This window comes from Onthophagus taurus, chromosome 3 (genome assembly GCF_036711975.1).
Source record: "Onthophagus taurus isolate NC chromosome 3, IU_Otau_3.0, whole genome shotgun sequence".
Lineage (NCBI taxonomy): Eukaryota > Metazoa > Arthropoda > Insecta > Coleoptera > Scarabaeidae > Onthophagus > Onthophagus taurus.
The window spans coordinates 22551660-22566735 of record NC_091968.1 but is presented as its reverse complement, the minus strand read 5'-3'; the positions used below and the strand labels follow the sequence as shown (position 1 = coordinate 22566735).

Sequence of the window (15076 nt, the reverse complement as noted above, 5' to 3'; positions counted from 1 at the left end):
CCAACTACATTAAATGGTTTCTCTTACTTCCAATAAGATTTAATTTTCTTTTCAAGTTAATTCGAAAAAAAACTCTATTTTTATTTTTTTGAAAAACGTAGTAACTATTTTTATAGAAACAATAGGCGGGGAAGTAGATTTTTATACAAACTCGGTACTGCACAGTTGAGAAAAAACCATCTTTTTCTCCACTAAATTTAAACTCGGTCGGGTGGTGATGGGAGAAAGCAACAGATTTAAATCGCCCTTAAAAAATTTTAAAGGGTTCTTTTTTATTAAAATATTTCTTTGTTGCCTTGTATTTTTTTATTTTTTTTTATTTCGGGTATTTATTATTTTTTGGTTCAGTTTTTTTCACGTTCGCAAGTTTAAGAAGTCGTAAATAGTGTCTCACATTGCCGGGTCAGTCTAAACAGTATAGTACGCATTTTTTGTTTTTAAAATTGTTATTACAATGAAATCACCTGGAATTCTGATTGCGTGTAGCCGTGTGCACCACAGAATATTTCTTATTTCGCTCAATCTCTCTCTCATTTATTAGCGATTATCGCTGATTAAAGGGTTTGTCAATAAACCCTTCAAATATATTTTTTAAAAATTAATTTGGCTAAGGAGGAAACTTTTAAAAACATTATTAATAAACCAAATTCTTCAATAAAGCCTTTTTTAAACAAGAAAAGTTTTATGATTAATTTGGAGAATTGATTGGTTTAATTAATTAATTAATTAATCACCCAATTTTTTTTAATGTAAATTAATCAAACCAAAATGATTCCCCAAAAAACTTTTTTTTGTTTATGGTGGTGCACAGAGCCCGGGGACAATAATAATAGTTATTTTTTTTTGTTGCTGCTCCAAACATATTTTCATCATTATTTTTTTTTTGTTTATCGAAAAATTTCGGCGCGGCAAATGAGCAATCACTTCCTTTCGCGGTCACCGCCCGCGGCGGGATCCGCGGGAGGTCGGCCGCGTCCGGGTCGATCTCGAGCTCCACCGCTCCGATCGCCCCCTGGACCGCCCCTCGAAGCCCGACCATTACTAGTGGGGCCTCGACCGCCTCCGCGACCGTTACCCATCGGCTTGCGTTTGTCCACGTTGTTCACGTAATCAGAAATCGTACTACCGGCGTTGTATCGCGAGTTGTTCTGGTGTCCGGGTCCGCCACGACCTCTACTACCACGGCCACGCATCGTTCCACCTCGACCACGACTTCCACCATCCATGTCCGAGCTGTAACCGCGATCGTTTCGTCGTGACATCTGCAAACTTTGCATTGAACCCATTCCTGAACCATGTATACTACGTAATTGTTGGTCGATTTCCAGTTTTTCTTGACGCAACTGTTCTACTTCCTACAAAAAAAAATTAAATTAATTCAAATATTTTTATTAAAACTACCGTTAATAGGTGAACTTAATCCTATTATCAATATTCAAAAAGATATTGAAATACAGTTGATGACACTTTAGCAAGTGGGTTTTTATACTTGCAATGAGCGTTTGTTTATTATGAATTACAATCGATTTACGTAACTAAATTGTTTTATGGATTTGCAGTGCAATTTCTTATGAAAAGAAATCAACAGAAGTGAGAAATAAACGACAGGAACTTAATACTCAGTCAAAGGGTATTACATTAAGATATAACATAATTTTTTTTTGCTTAAAAGTGTTCTTTGTACTGTCTACAATGAGAATCCATTGACAGAAAACGTTTGCGGAATGTTTTTCTGCCTACAAAATTGATTTTTGTAACACACTTCACCGGAAATTCTAAGATTTCTGTAACCACTTTTTGTTTCATTTTTTATCCATTGTATACCGGGTGGAACAGGATCATGGTACACCCCCTGTATCTCCTTTAGTTTTGAAGATAATTGATTCAAATTTGGGACATCCTATACACATGATAAGAGACACTTTTTGACATACAAGTAATTTTTTTTTTTCAATTCCGGTTTCGCCGGAAGTGACACTAACTTTAGATTTTTAAATGGAACACCTGTATATTATTACATTTTTGAAATTTGAATAATTTTCTGAATCCAATGGTACCACATAAGTGACATTCCAAACGTCAATATTTTTTAGAATTTAATGTTTAATTTTCCATTTAAGTGTGCCATGAGAGTTCCGTTTTATTCTAATTAACCCGTTTAATGCTAGAAAAATCTAAATTCCGCCAAAAATACCAAATTACGTGATTTATGTGCAAATAAAGTTCATCAAAATGACGGAATTTAGAGTACGCTTTGTCAGAAATCGATGAGCCAGCAATCGGCAATGATGTTTTCAACGCAGTGAAACCTGTGTACGAAGAACTATCAAGGGAAGATGATCTTTTGACAAGATGTTTAGGCAAAACAGCAATGAAAGTTACAACGCCGCGTTACGGTGTATCGCACCAAAAACTATTCATAGTGACAAGAAAGTGGTTGACATTGCGTCTGATATAGCTGCTTACAATTTTAATGACGGTCTTACAAGCATTATGGAAATAATGCAAGCACTGAAATTAACAATTACAAGATCGTGCTCCGATTTTTGTCATGAAACGGATTTAAATCGCATTGCTCGCGCTGAGCGCTCCATGACTGCTGAGGCTAAAGAAGCTCGTAGAAGCCTACTGTTAGACAGAAAAGCTGCAGAAGATGAAAATAAGCTTCAGAAAGGACAGCTGTGTGGTGCAGGAATGGCTGATTTATGTATCTAGATTTATGCTGATGTATCTAGAAAAAATATACAATTTTTTACATTCGAAAACTTTAAACGCGTTTTTCTGGAAACTACATTTTTGAACGGATTTTTAAGATTTTCTTTTTTCAAAAGATTTTCGATATGTTTCAGATTCTCCGTTTTACAATCATTTTTATGTACGTTTTTTATATAAATACGACATTTCTTGTAAAATCGTCACCATTTCGTCAAAAATGAATATTTTTTAAAAATCCTACATAGTTCCCTAGTTTTTGAGTTTACTAAAGTAATCGTATTCAAGTTTTAATTATTCGACTTGAAATTCTGCGCACAGTTTGACCCTGCACGATTTGCAAGGTTAACATTACCAACATCTACCGGGTGCAATTTTAATAATTGTTAATAAATAAAATATGTATTTAAAACTAGAAAAGTGGCTTATTCACACCCTGCAACCCGTTTTTAGAAAACTTCTTTCGTCTGATTGCAAACAAATTTTAAAAATACCTATTATTTTCGTGTCTTCAAGGTGGCATACCCCCTTATAGGTGTATCATTATTTTAAGACAATTTTTCCAAATGAAAATAAAACAGAGTTAAAAAAACTGTGTTGTAATGCTACAGGAGTGTATCTGGCAACTATAAAAAAAATCTTACATGAAGGTTGCGAGTTACAAACTTAGATGATAAGATACTGTTAGCAGAAGTCTTGGTACTGCTAATACAAGAGTAGAATTACTGACAAAAAATTAAACACTGCTGACAAAAGTCCAGATACCGCCGCTAGAAGACTCAAGCTACTGATAGAAGTCTAGAAACAGCTGACAGAAGACTATCTATTGCTAATAGAAGACCAGGTACTGCATGCATAAGAAAAAAAATGCTAATGCAAGGTTAGATACTGATAATAGAAGAAAACACTCCGAATTCTTCATAACATACAGTACATAGATCTCTGCCTATGACAAAAATTAAATTCTTATTGCAGAAGACTAGATATTGCTAATGGAAAACTAGGTACAGCTTCCAGAACATAAGACATTGTTAGCAGAAGTCTTGGTACTGCTGATACAAGACTAGAATTACTAACAAAAAATTAAACACAGCTGATAAAAGTCCAGATACCGTCGCTAGAAGACTCAAGCTACTGATAGAAGTCTAGAAACAGCTGACAGAAGACTATCTGTTGCTAATAGAAGACCAGGTACTGCATGCATAAGAAAAAAAATGCTAATGCAAGGTTAGATACTGATAATAGAAGAAAACACTCCGAATTCTTCATAATATACAGTACATAGATCTCTGCCTATGACAAAAATTAAATTCTTATTGCAGAAGAGTAGATATTGCTAATGGAACACTAGGTACAGATTCCAAAAGATAAGATATTGTTAGCAGAAGTCTTGGTACTGCTGATACAAGACTAGAATTACTAACAAAAAATTAAACACAGCTGATAAAAGTCCAGATACTGCTGCTAGAAGATTCAAGCTGCTGATAGAAGACTAGAAACAGCTGGCAGAAAACTATATACTGCTACTAGAAGACTAGGTACTGCTTGCATAAGAAAAAATATACTAATGCAAGGTTAGATACTGGTAGTAGAAGAAAACACTCTGATTTCTTCATAACATATAGAACATAGACCTCTGTCAATGACAAAAATTGAATTTTTATTGCAGAAGAGTAGATATTGCTAATGAAAAACTAGGTACAGCTTCCAGAAGATAAGATACTGTTAGCAGAAGTCTTGGTACTGCTGATACAAGACTAGAATTACTGACAAAAAATTAAACACTGCTGATGAAAGTCCAGATACTGCTGCTAGAAGACTCAAGCTGCTGATAGAAGTCTAGAAACAGCTGGCAGAAGACTATATGCTGTTAATAGAAGACTAGGTAGATCTCTGCCTATGACAAAAATTAAATTCTTATTGCAGAAGAGTAGATATTGCTAATGGAAAACTAGGTACAGCTTCCAGAAGATAAGATACTGTTAGCAGAAGTCTTGGTACTGCTAATACAAGATCAGAAATACTGATAAAAAATTAAACACTGCTGGTAAAAGTATAGATACTGCTGCTAGAAGAGTCAAGTTGCTGATAGAAGTCTAGAAACAGCTAGCAGAAAACTATACTGGGTGTCCCTCACAAGTGGCTTTATTATTAGTGATATAAGAAAACCATTTGGAATGCATAATTAGGCCGTTAAAACGTATTATTACGACATGAAATCATTCTCTTTGTACTTCCGGTTATACCGGATGTGAGTACTAACTTCGCTATTTTTTTAAATTTATGAATTTTTTTTCTTAAGTTGGATAGACAGCATAATTTCACATAACTTTTACTTGAAAAATTTTTCACGATCGTTATTAATTTTTGAAAAAAAGAATTATTTTCGTTATTATTTTTTAACGTTGCTTGTATAAGAAGAAAATACTAATGCAAGGTTAGATACTGTAATCGGAGTGTTTTCTTCATAACATATAGAAGATAGATGACAAAAATTAAACTTTTATTGCAGAAGATAATTCCAAATCTTCCACCAAATTGTGTTGTTGTAAGTGACAATGCACCCTATCATAATGTACAAGTACATAAAGCACCTATTTGCAACTCAAAAAAAGCAGATATGGCAGACTCGTTGCTAAGTAAAAACCTATACATTTTTCGCCGAATTTGCATAAGCTACAACTATATGATATTATTAAATATCATAAAAAACAACACATTGTTTTCAAATTTGATCATCTGTTAGAAGAAAATGGACATATGGCTTTAAGGCTTCCCCCCTACCACCCTGATTTAAATCAAATTGAAATGATATGGGCTCAAGTTAAAAACAAAATAGCGAAGAGAATTTAAATTAAACGTTGTGAAACTCTGACAGAAGAGTTTGAAGACTGGTTGAAGTGTTGTCAAAATGTTGTTAAAGTTGAAAATAATTATTTAGAAAACGAGGTTCAAATTGATGAGGCAACAGAAAGTTAGCTTCTGGTAGTGAAACTTCTAGTGAGGACGACTTTTAAAATTTATCAGATTAGAACCTGTGGGTCGGTTAATCCAATAAAAGTTTCTTTGTTTGTTCCGTTTTTTATCACCTGGGTTATTTTCTCAAAAAAATTGACGTTATATTTTTTATAACTTAATTTTTCAGTACAAAAGTTTGCTGCAAATCCGTTAATTAATAAATATTCGAGAAATAACGTGAATATCAATTCCCTAATTTTATTAATGTATTTTCTGCCCTCAAATTAACCATATTAGTAATTATGCTGAAATGTTTATACTTGTTTTATTCTTCAATTTGTTTTTCTTATTGATGTTATTTCTGTACTAAAGAACACTACTGCTATTAATATAGCTAGAGTGAAGAAAATTTCAATAAAATTATTATTAAGAAGACAAAATTTTTAGAGAAATTCCAAAGGACTTAACCTTACAAAACAATCTTCACCAACCACTGGTATTGAGGAGATTATTATCAATAAATTTTTAGGAAATATTTAGTGGATTTAAAGCATTTTCTTTTAATAAGAATCCACTCCTATTAATTTTTCTCACCTTCAAATGAGCCAAATGATATTCTAACAAAACTTTAGCATTGGCTATACTCTCAACAGTTCCAACAAATACAAAGGGCACTTGACCTTCCTCTCTAGGAATTGTCGGTTGAGGTTCATTATCGCCTTCGATTTTAACTCGCACCTAAAATTATATAAAATATAAAAAATAAGATTATTCTTTTAATCTTATATACTTACAACGCCACTTTTGTCAACAATTTCTTGAATAATCCTACCATTTTTACCAATGACCTTTCCTACAAGAGCTCTAGGCACCTGGAGTGATTCCTCGCTATATTCGAGCATTGAGCGCGCCTTTTTAACAGCCTCATCAGTCTAAAATAAAAAGGAGGTGAATTTAACGCTGAATTTAAAAAAAATTAAGAGTTACCTCGCCATAAATTTTAAAGGTGCACGAATTCTCTTCAAGTTCAATGTTCGTGATGCCATCTACTTTTCTGGCTTGTTGAATATTAGCTCCATGCGCTCCAATCGCTAAACCCATTAAATCTTCCCTTACGATGAATTCGTCTGAATATCTGTAAAAGGAATTCAATAATTAGTAAATTGTTGTTAAAAATAACATAATAACTGAATAAAATTAAAATAATATAACTAAAAGCAGCTTAATAAAAACGAAAACTACTTTATTTATTTATTTTTGAGTTCTAAAAAGCAAAATTTAACATGCAACGACCTTTTCGAAAAAATTTAATTAAATAATTTTTAATATATAAAATAATATAAATAAATGAACAAGGAGGAAAAAATAAAAAAAGTTGTTTATAACGCTTAAATATATCAACAGCCAGCAAAGAGCCAGGTGGTACAATAATAAGGTGTATTTTCTACTGTAATGTCCTATACAGGCTGTCCAAAAAGATTTAAAAAAAAATAATTCTTTTTTGTCCAAATTATAACAAAAAAAATTAATTAAACATTACCGGACAGACTGTATAGTTTAATAATTCCATTTTATTTTAATACAACATGCTAAAATGCAGGTCTTTCTTTCTCACCTGTGGCCTGCGCTTTGAGAAAAATTTGAGGCTCGCTGATACACAGGCTTAAATCTGCTGAAAGAGAGACAAAAGTACGGTGAGAACGTTCTCGATAGATTGAAACCAAAATATTCTCATCAACTTATTAATTATTACGTATACTTTTTTAAACTTTTAAATTTTCGCTCTCCCTAGTTTAATAATAAAACACGTCTCGTTCGTTCGATTGACTCTTTTCTGGCTAGTGACTTACAAAAAAAAAAACAAAAAAAAAATAGGATAAACAAATATTAAATAATTTAATAAATTAGTAATTTTATACAAAAATTAAGAACAAAATTAAAAAGGATAACAATGAATTGCAAAAAAAGGGGGGGAAATCGGCCGAAATCGAAGAATAAAAAAATTGGAAAAAAATAATAAATGAAATGATCGAAATTTCATACCCTCCGACGGTGGCTAATTTCGTGCTCTCCAGCTGCCTCGCGGCTTCTTCCGTCCGCTTGAGTAAGAGCACTTTTTGCTGTAGGCTTCGGAAGTGCATCTCTTGGAGCATCGCGGCTCGTTTTCTACTTGATTCACACCTCGATATCACCAAGAGAACTCCTCGATCGGCTATGTAACGAATGACGCCCGCGCCTATCGCTTTTTGCAGTTCTTTATGTGTAGACTCCACTTTTGCACTATAATAAAAAATTAATCATTAACATCTATGAGTTTTAAAACGTATTAATAGACAAAATTGATTTGTTATATTAATAAAAATATAGTAAAACCTCGATATAACGGTCTATTATAGCCAAAAGTATGTTATAAAAAATTTTTTTTAACTTACTCTGTATAAGAAGTAAAAATAGAACTAAGATTAGCAATAAACTAGAAATATTCAGGTTTAGCAGAATGTCTCTTATGATGGCTAAACCTGAATGATTCTAGTTCTAGGTCCAGTGTTAGTTCTAGTTCCAGCTCAAGTTTTAATTATTATTCAGCGTCAGGTAGATATATATTTTTATTGAATTAACACTAGACCCAGAACTAGAAACCCGAATTTTTCTAGTTCTATGTCTACTGTTAGTTCTACTTTTAGTTGAAGAAAAATATACAAGAACCATTCGTCTCTCAAGACTTTTCTATATTCTACTTGAAAAACAAGTTTATATATTCTAGAAATACTACTTGTGTTATTTTATTTTAAGAAATAAGATGTTACGTCATTGTGTTCGTATAAAGATGTATGGTAATTGTTTTAACTTTTAAAGTAATAATTTGACGTAAGTTACAAACTAAATAAGGAATTTTCTATTTTAACGTCTAAACCTTTTAATATGTAGGTGTCTTCTGAAGATGGTAATTTAATTACCGAAACCGGTTAAGATAAAAATAAATAAAAGATATCACTTTGTATATGGTCATTTTATTGTCTAACTAAATAATAGTGGCAAAGATTAGTTATTGCTGATAGAAGACTAAACAATCCTAACAGCAGCTAAATATTGCTGACAGAAGGCTAAATAGTGATAAAAGAGACTAAATACTGCTGATAGAAGATTAAATAGCAATCGCGCAGACAGAAGATGAAATAGTAGTGGCAGAAACTAGATACTGCCAACAGAAGAGTAAATAACGTTGATAGAAGACTAGGTACTGTTGGCACAAGAGTAAATATTAGTGGTTAGACTATAAAATAAGAATAGACGACTAGACTCTGTTTGTAGAAGGTCTATTTGATTTTCTTAATTTAGGTTGGAACTAGTTTGGAATCGATCTGGCTTATGTGATTTGTATTGAGCCTGACTTCGGTGTGGATGGCTAGAATAATCTTGGTTTTGTGTCTATGGATCAGAGTTTTGATATTCATCAATTTTGACATTTCAATACTGCAGACAGAAGATGAAATAGTAGTGGCAGAAACTAGATACTGCCAACAGAAGAGTAAATAACGTTGATAGAAGACTAGATACTGTTGGCATAAGAGTAAATATTAGTGGTTAGACTATAAAATAAGGATAGACGACTAGACTCTGTTTGTAGAAGGTCTATTTGATTTTCTTAATTTAGGTTGGAACTAGTTTGGAATCGATTTAGCTTATGTGATTTGTATTGAGCCTGATTTCAGTGGGATGGCTAGAATAATCTTGGTTTTGTGTCTGTGGATCAGAGTTTTGATATTCATCAATTTTGACATTTTAACATCAAAGTTTAATATTTATTTTTCTAGTTCTAAATTTAATAATGGTTCTAGTGATAGTGCTAGGATTAGTTCTAATAGCTGGAATAATACTTTGAAGTAATACTTTCACTATCATTAGAACTAACACAAGATCTAGAACTAGAAAACATTCGGGTTTAGCCATCTTTTGAGACGTACAGCTAAACCCAAAAGTTTCTAGTTCTAGTGTTAGTTCAATAAAAATACACAACAATCTAATGTTGAATAAAAATTGAAACTAGAACTACAGTCCTTGATTTATACATCATATAGACAACTCAGGGAAAACCCCGAGTTTATCTATGGACATAGAATAGAGCAGCTAGATCAGTGATTCCCAAATTTTGGGGCCTGACGTAACGTTAATGGGGGCCCGTAAAAATACAGCAAAAAATCTTATTACTGGATAAAAATTATGTTTTTTAACGATGTTTAGTTACCATAAAAACAATTAAAAAAGTTGTAATTCGTTTTAAAGTCGGTGATTCCCCTATTAATGTAAGAGAATGTACAGCAGTTTCTCAAACAGAATAAAAAACATGTATTATTTGACGCATTTGCTAATCAAACTTTTCAAATTAAATTGGCTTATCTAACTGATATTTTCGAGGTATTAAACATGTTTAATTTGAAGGTGCAAGGCAACATTTCAGCAAACATAATTGCCCATCATGATGTTATTCAAGCATTTTTAAAAAAAATTGTTTTGTGTCTGCAAGCTGACGTACCTAATTTTTCATCATTTCCGAAATTTGCATCATTAATGGACTCAGAAGTGTTTCCTAACATTGTTGAAAATGTAAGAATCACTAAAGATATTATCTCCCATTTAGAAAGGGAATGTCCCATATGGAAATTACAACTTTTTGGATAAAATGTTATCACAACTATTCATTAATCGCGGAAATAGCTTTGAAATTTTACATAGTTTTCGATTTTAATGGACATTAAGATTAAACAACTTAAAAAATACAACCCAGAATTTCCATAAACAACTTTCAGCAGCAAAAGCTGACTTTGAAAATATGGAAATTACAAATTTTTGGATAAAATGCTATGATAACTATCCATTAATGGCGGAAATAGCTTTGAAATTTTACATAGTTTTCTATTTTAATGGACATTAAGACTAAACAACTTAAAAAATACAACCCAGATTTTCTTAAACAAGCTTCAGCAACAAAAGGTGACTTTGAAAATATGGAAATTACAACTTTTTGGATAAAATACTATCATAACTATCCATTAATCGCGGAAATAGCTTTGAAATTTTACATAGTTTTCTATTTTAATGGACATTAAGACTAAACTTAAAAAATACAACCCAGAATTTCCATAAACAACCTTCAGCAGCAAAAAATGACTTTGAAAATATGGAAATTACAAGTTTTTGGATAAAATGCTATCATAACTATCCATTAATCGCGGAAATAGCTTTGAAATTGTACATAGTTTTCTATTTTAATGGACATTAAGACTAAACAACTTAAAAAATACAACGCAGAATTTCCATAAGCAACCTTCAGCAGCAAAAGATGACTTTGAAAATATAGAAATGACGTCTTCTTGGATAAAATGTTATCATAACTATCTATTAATTGCGGAAATAGCTTTGAAATTGTACATAGTTTTCTATTTTAATGGACATTAAGACTAAACAACTTGAAAAATACAACCCAGAATTTCCATACACAACCTTCAGCAGCAAAAGATGACTTTGAAAATATGGAAATTACAACTTTTTGAATAAAATGCTATCATAATTATCCATTAATCGCGGAAATAGTTTTGAAATTTTAAATAGTTTTCTGTTTTAATGGACATTAAGACTAAACAAGTTAAAAAATACAACCCAGAATTTCCATAAACAACCTTCAGCAGCAAAAGATGATTTTGAAAATATGGAAATTACAACTTATTGGATAAAATGCTATCATAAATATCCATTAATCGCGGAAATGGCTTTAAAATTTTACATAGTTTTCTATTTAATGGACATTAAGACTAAACAACTTAAAAATTACAATCCAGAATTTCCATGAACAACCTTCAGCAGCAAAAGATGACTTTGAAAATATGGAAATTACAACTTTTTGGATAAAATGGTATCATAACTATCCATGAATCGCGGAAATAGCTTTGAAATTTTAGATAGTTTTCTATTTTAATGGACATTAAGACTAAACAACTTAAAAAATACAATCCAGAATTTCCATAAACAACCTTCAGCAGCAAAAGATGATTTTGAAAATATGGAAATTGCGTCTTTTTCGATAAAATGTTATCATAACTATCCATTAATCGCGGAAAGATTTGAAATTTTACATAGTTTTCTATTTTAATGGACATGAACACTAAACAGCTTAAAAAATATAACCCAGAATTTCCATAAACAACTTTCAGCAGCAAAAGATGACTGAAAATATGGTAATTAAACTTTTTGGATAAAATGTTATCATAACTATCTATTAATCGCGGAAATAGCTTTGAAATTTTACATAGTTTTCTATTTTAATGGACATTAAGACTGAACAAGTTAAAAAATACAACCTAGAATTTCCATAAACAACCTTCAGCAGCAAAAGGTGACTTTGAAAATATGGAAATTACAACTTTTTGGATAAAATATTATCAAAACTATCCATTAATCGCGGAAATACCTTTGAAATTTTACATAGTTTTCTATTTTAATGGACATTAAGACTAAACAACGTAAAAATACAAGTCAGAATTTCCACAAGCAACCTTCAGCAGCAAAAGATGACTTTGAAAATATGGAAATTACAACTTTTTGGATAAAATGCTATCATAAATATCCATTAATTGCAGAAATAGCTTTGAACTTTTAATTAGTTTTCTATTTTAATGGACATTAAGACTAAACTTAAAAAATACAACCCAGAATTTCCATAAACAACCTTCAGCACCAAAAGATGACTTTGAAAACATGGAAATTACAACTTTTTGGATAAAATGTTATCATAACTATCCATTAATCGCGAAAATAGCTTTGAAATTTTACATAGTTTTCTATTTTAATGGAAATTAAGACTAAATAACTTAAAAATACAACCCAGAATTTCCATAAACAACCTTCAGCAGCAAAAGATGAATTTGAAAATATGGAAATTACAACTTTTTGATAAAATGTTATCATAACTCAAGGACAGTAGAATCTAAGAGGACTGCTACATCCATTGTATTTTTGTAGTCCACTAGGGATTGGTTGCCCGCACTCTACGTCACACTATTTGCCACGCCTGGTAACTGTCTGCGTTTTTAGAGGTTATATGATAGACATTAATACGTCTAAAAACATAAAACTTCAAAAATAATATGAATACGTCTAGAATATAACCTCTAAAAATACACAGCAAACGCATAGACCATAACAACAGCTGGGCGTGGAAAATGGTGTGACGTAGTTTGCGGGCAGGTTGTCACAACAATGGATGTAGCAGTCCTGTTAGATTCTACTGTCCTGGATCATAACTATCCATAAATCGCGGAAATAGCTTTAAAATTTTACATAGTTTTCTATTTTAATGGACATTAAGACTAAACAACTTAAAAAATACAACCCAGAATTTCCATAAACAACCTTCAGCACCAAAGATGACTTTGAAAATATGGAAATTACAACTTTTTGGATAAAATGCTATTATAAATATCCATTAATTGCTGAAATAGTTTTGAAATTTTAAATAGTTTTCTATTTTAATGGACAATAAGACTAAACAACTTAAAAATACAAGCCAGAATTTCCATAAGCAACCTTCAGCAGCAAAAGATGATTGAAAATATGGAAATTACAACTTTTTGGATAAAATGCTATCATAAATATCCATTAATTGCTGAAATAGCTTTGAAATTTTAAATAGTTTTCTATTTTAATGGACATTAAGACTAAACTTAAAAAATACAACCCAGAATTTCCCATCTTATGGAAGAAATTCAGCACCACCCTTCACATTAATGATTTAATATTTTTTTGTTAAATAAATTGGAATAAGTTAAAGAAAGTACCAGTTATCATTTTCTCTACATTGTCAGGGAGGGCTGAGCATTATATGATGCCATAATAAAGTTTGGGAACCACTGAACTACATGAATGCTCTATACATAGAGTGAGTGTTAAAATTTATATTTAAATATACTGATGTATCAATTAGATAATACTAATGGTCCTTTATATTGAGGTTATACTGTAACATATTAAGATATAAATAAACTTGATCTGCAAGTTAATCCTTTATGAGCAATAATGTATATATGATCTTACTATTCTCTAACATCTTCAGGAACTTCGATCTCAAATTTATAGAACATGGTCCTGTCCAATGGAGGATTATTGTTTTTATGCCGAATCCTATCACTACTGACAATTTCGTTATATGAATTATCCCAGCCGGTATATTCTAATACGTAAAAATCCCCTTTCATCATCTGCAAAACAAAAAAAATTAAGATAAAACACAATTTGTTGAAATATTATTAAATTTATTATCTATGACTAAGTATAATTTAATCTAATGGGATTCCCCTAAATCTATCTCATTTTAAAACATCAAACCCAACCCATTTTTCTAGTTTAAATTAAATGAATACCTTAATTCGACATTTCCACCATCCATTAGCTTCTTGCATATTTGACCTAGAATAAACCTCCACCTCTTGATTCTCAACAAATTCCGCCTTAGGATCAGGTTTAGGTGGAAATCGCAGCCTAGAGTAAGGAAAATTCGAGTCAGGCTGCCATCTGAAATAACCAAAATCGCATTAAATCAAAGTTTACCACAAAATCTACACCGACAACTTACTCATCTTCAAAATGTACTAACACCTCCTCTTCAAAAACGTCCAAAACGTAGCCCTATAAAAATAAAGCAAAAAAAACGTATCAAACAGAATTAGTAACGCGATACGAACGCGGCAAGACCAAATTTCCTAACCTAAATAACCGTTTTTCATCCGCGGTGGTGTGCCGGAATAATAACGGATATTTGAGACGACAACGGCCTATAAATAACTTAGAAAACGATTCGAATATCTAATTCTAGAGGTTTAACGTGGCGATTTTTTGGGGATATATCGGGGGGACCGAAATCACACGCCCCATGTCAAGCGCCATGGCGTCAGAAAAGAAAACCGCGTTTCGCGAATCGACGACGACAGTGTCGCGACGAAAATCCGGTCAAAGTACCAATTGGAAAACGGAATTAACCCATGGGAAACGTTCGTCGTTACGTTACGAAACGGAATCGCAACGAAACGAAACGTTTTAAGACATACTTTAGATGGTACGAACCTTATAAAGGGCACCATTTTCGCCGCTCACTTCAACTACCAAATCCTCCATGTTGCTTTGGTACTTGGAGTTCGGTGAGGAAACAGCGTTCAGTTGGGGACGAGTGGTAACGCTCTGCCTCTATCGAGAGAAAATTGAACCAAATTATTAAAAAGTGAAATAGAAGATGCGGATTTATCGCGAGGAATAAAGATGGAGTTACTTGTAATAGATTGTTGTGTGAAAGGTTTTCTTGTAATCCGAATACGTTCAGATATGGAAGAATTTATTTTTTTTTAAATTAAATAATGAA

At 31.9% G+C, this 15076-nt stretch overlaps 1 protein-coding gene across 4 annotated transcripts in view; it reads right to left on the bottom strand.

Annotated features, from left to right (window-relative positions):
- Positions 1–15076, bottom strand: part of LOC111421353 (synaptic functional regulator FMR1) — a 32475-nt gene that overhangs the window by 16770 nt on the left and 629 nt on the right. For 2 of the 4 annotated variants that reach the window (XM_023054493.2, XM_023054496.2), the window contains exons 2-11: positions 14785–14904; positions 14297–14349; positions 14085–14235; positions 13759–13922; positions 7714–7950; positions 7286–7342; positions 6658–6805; positions 6465–6602; positions 6265–6408; positions 1127–1355 (exon numbers count right to left, since the gene is read on the bottom strand). In XM_023054493.2, the coding sequence (XP_022910261.1) occupies positions 1127–1355; positions 6265–6408; positions 6465–6602; positions 6658–6805; positions 7286–7342; positions 7714–7950; positions 13759–13922; positions 14085–14235; positions 14297–14349; positions 14785–14904 (1441 nt within the window). The remainder of the gene's footprint in view (positions 1–1126; positions 1356–6264; positions 6409–6464; positions 6603–6657; positions 6806–7285; positions 7343–7713; positions 7951–13758; positions 13923–14084; positions 14236–14296; positions 14350–14784; positions 14905–15076) is intronic. The other 2 variants (XM_023054494.2, XM_023054495.2) reach the window with 2 other exon arrangements.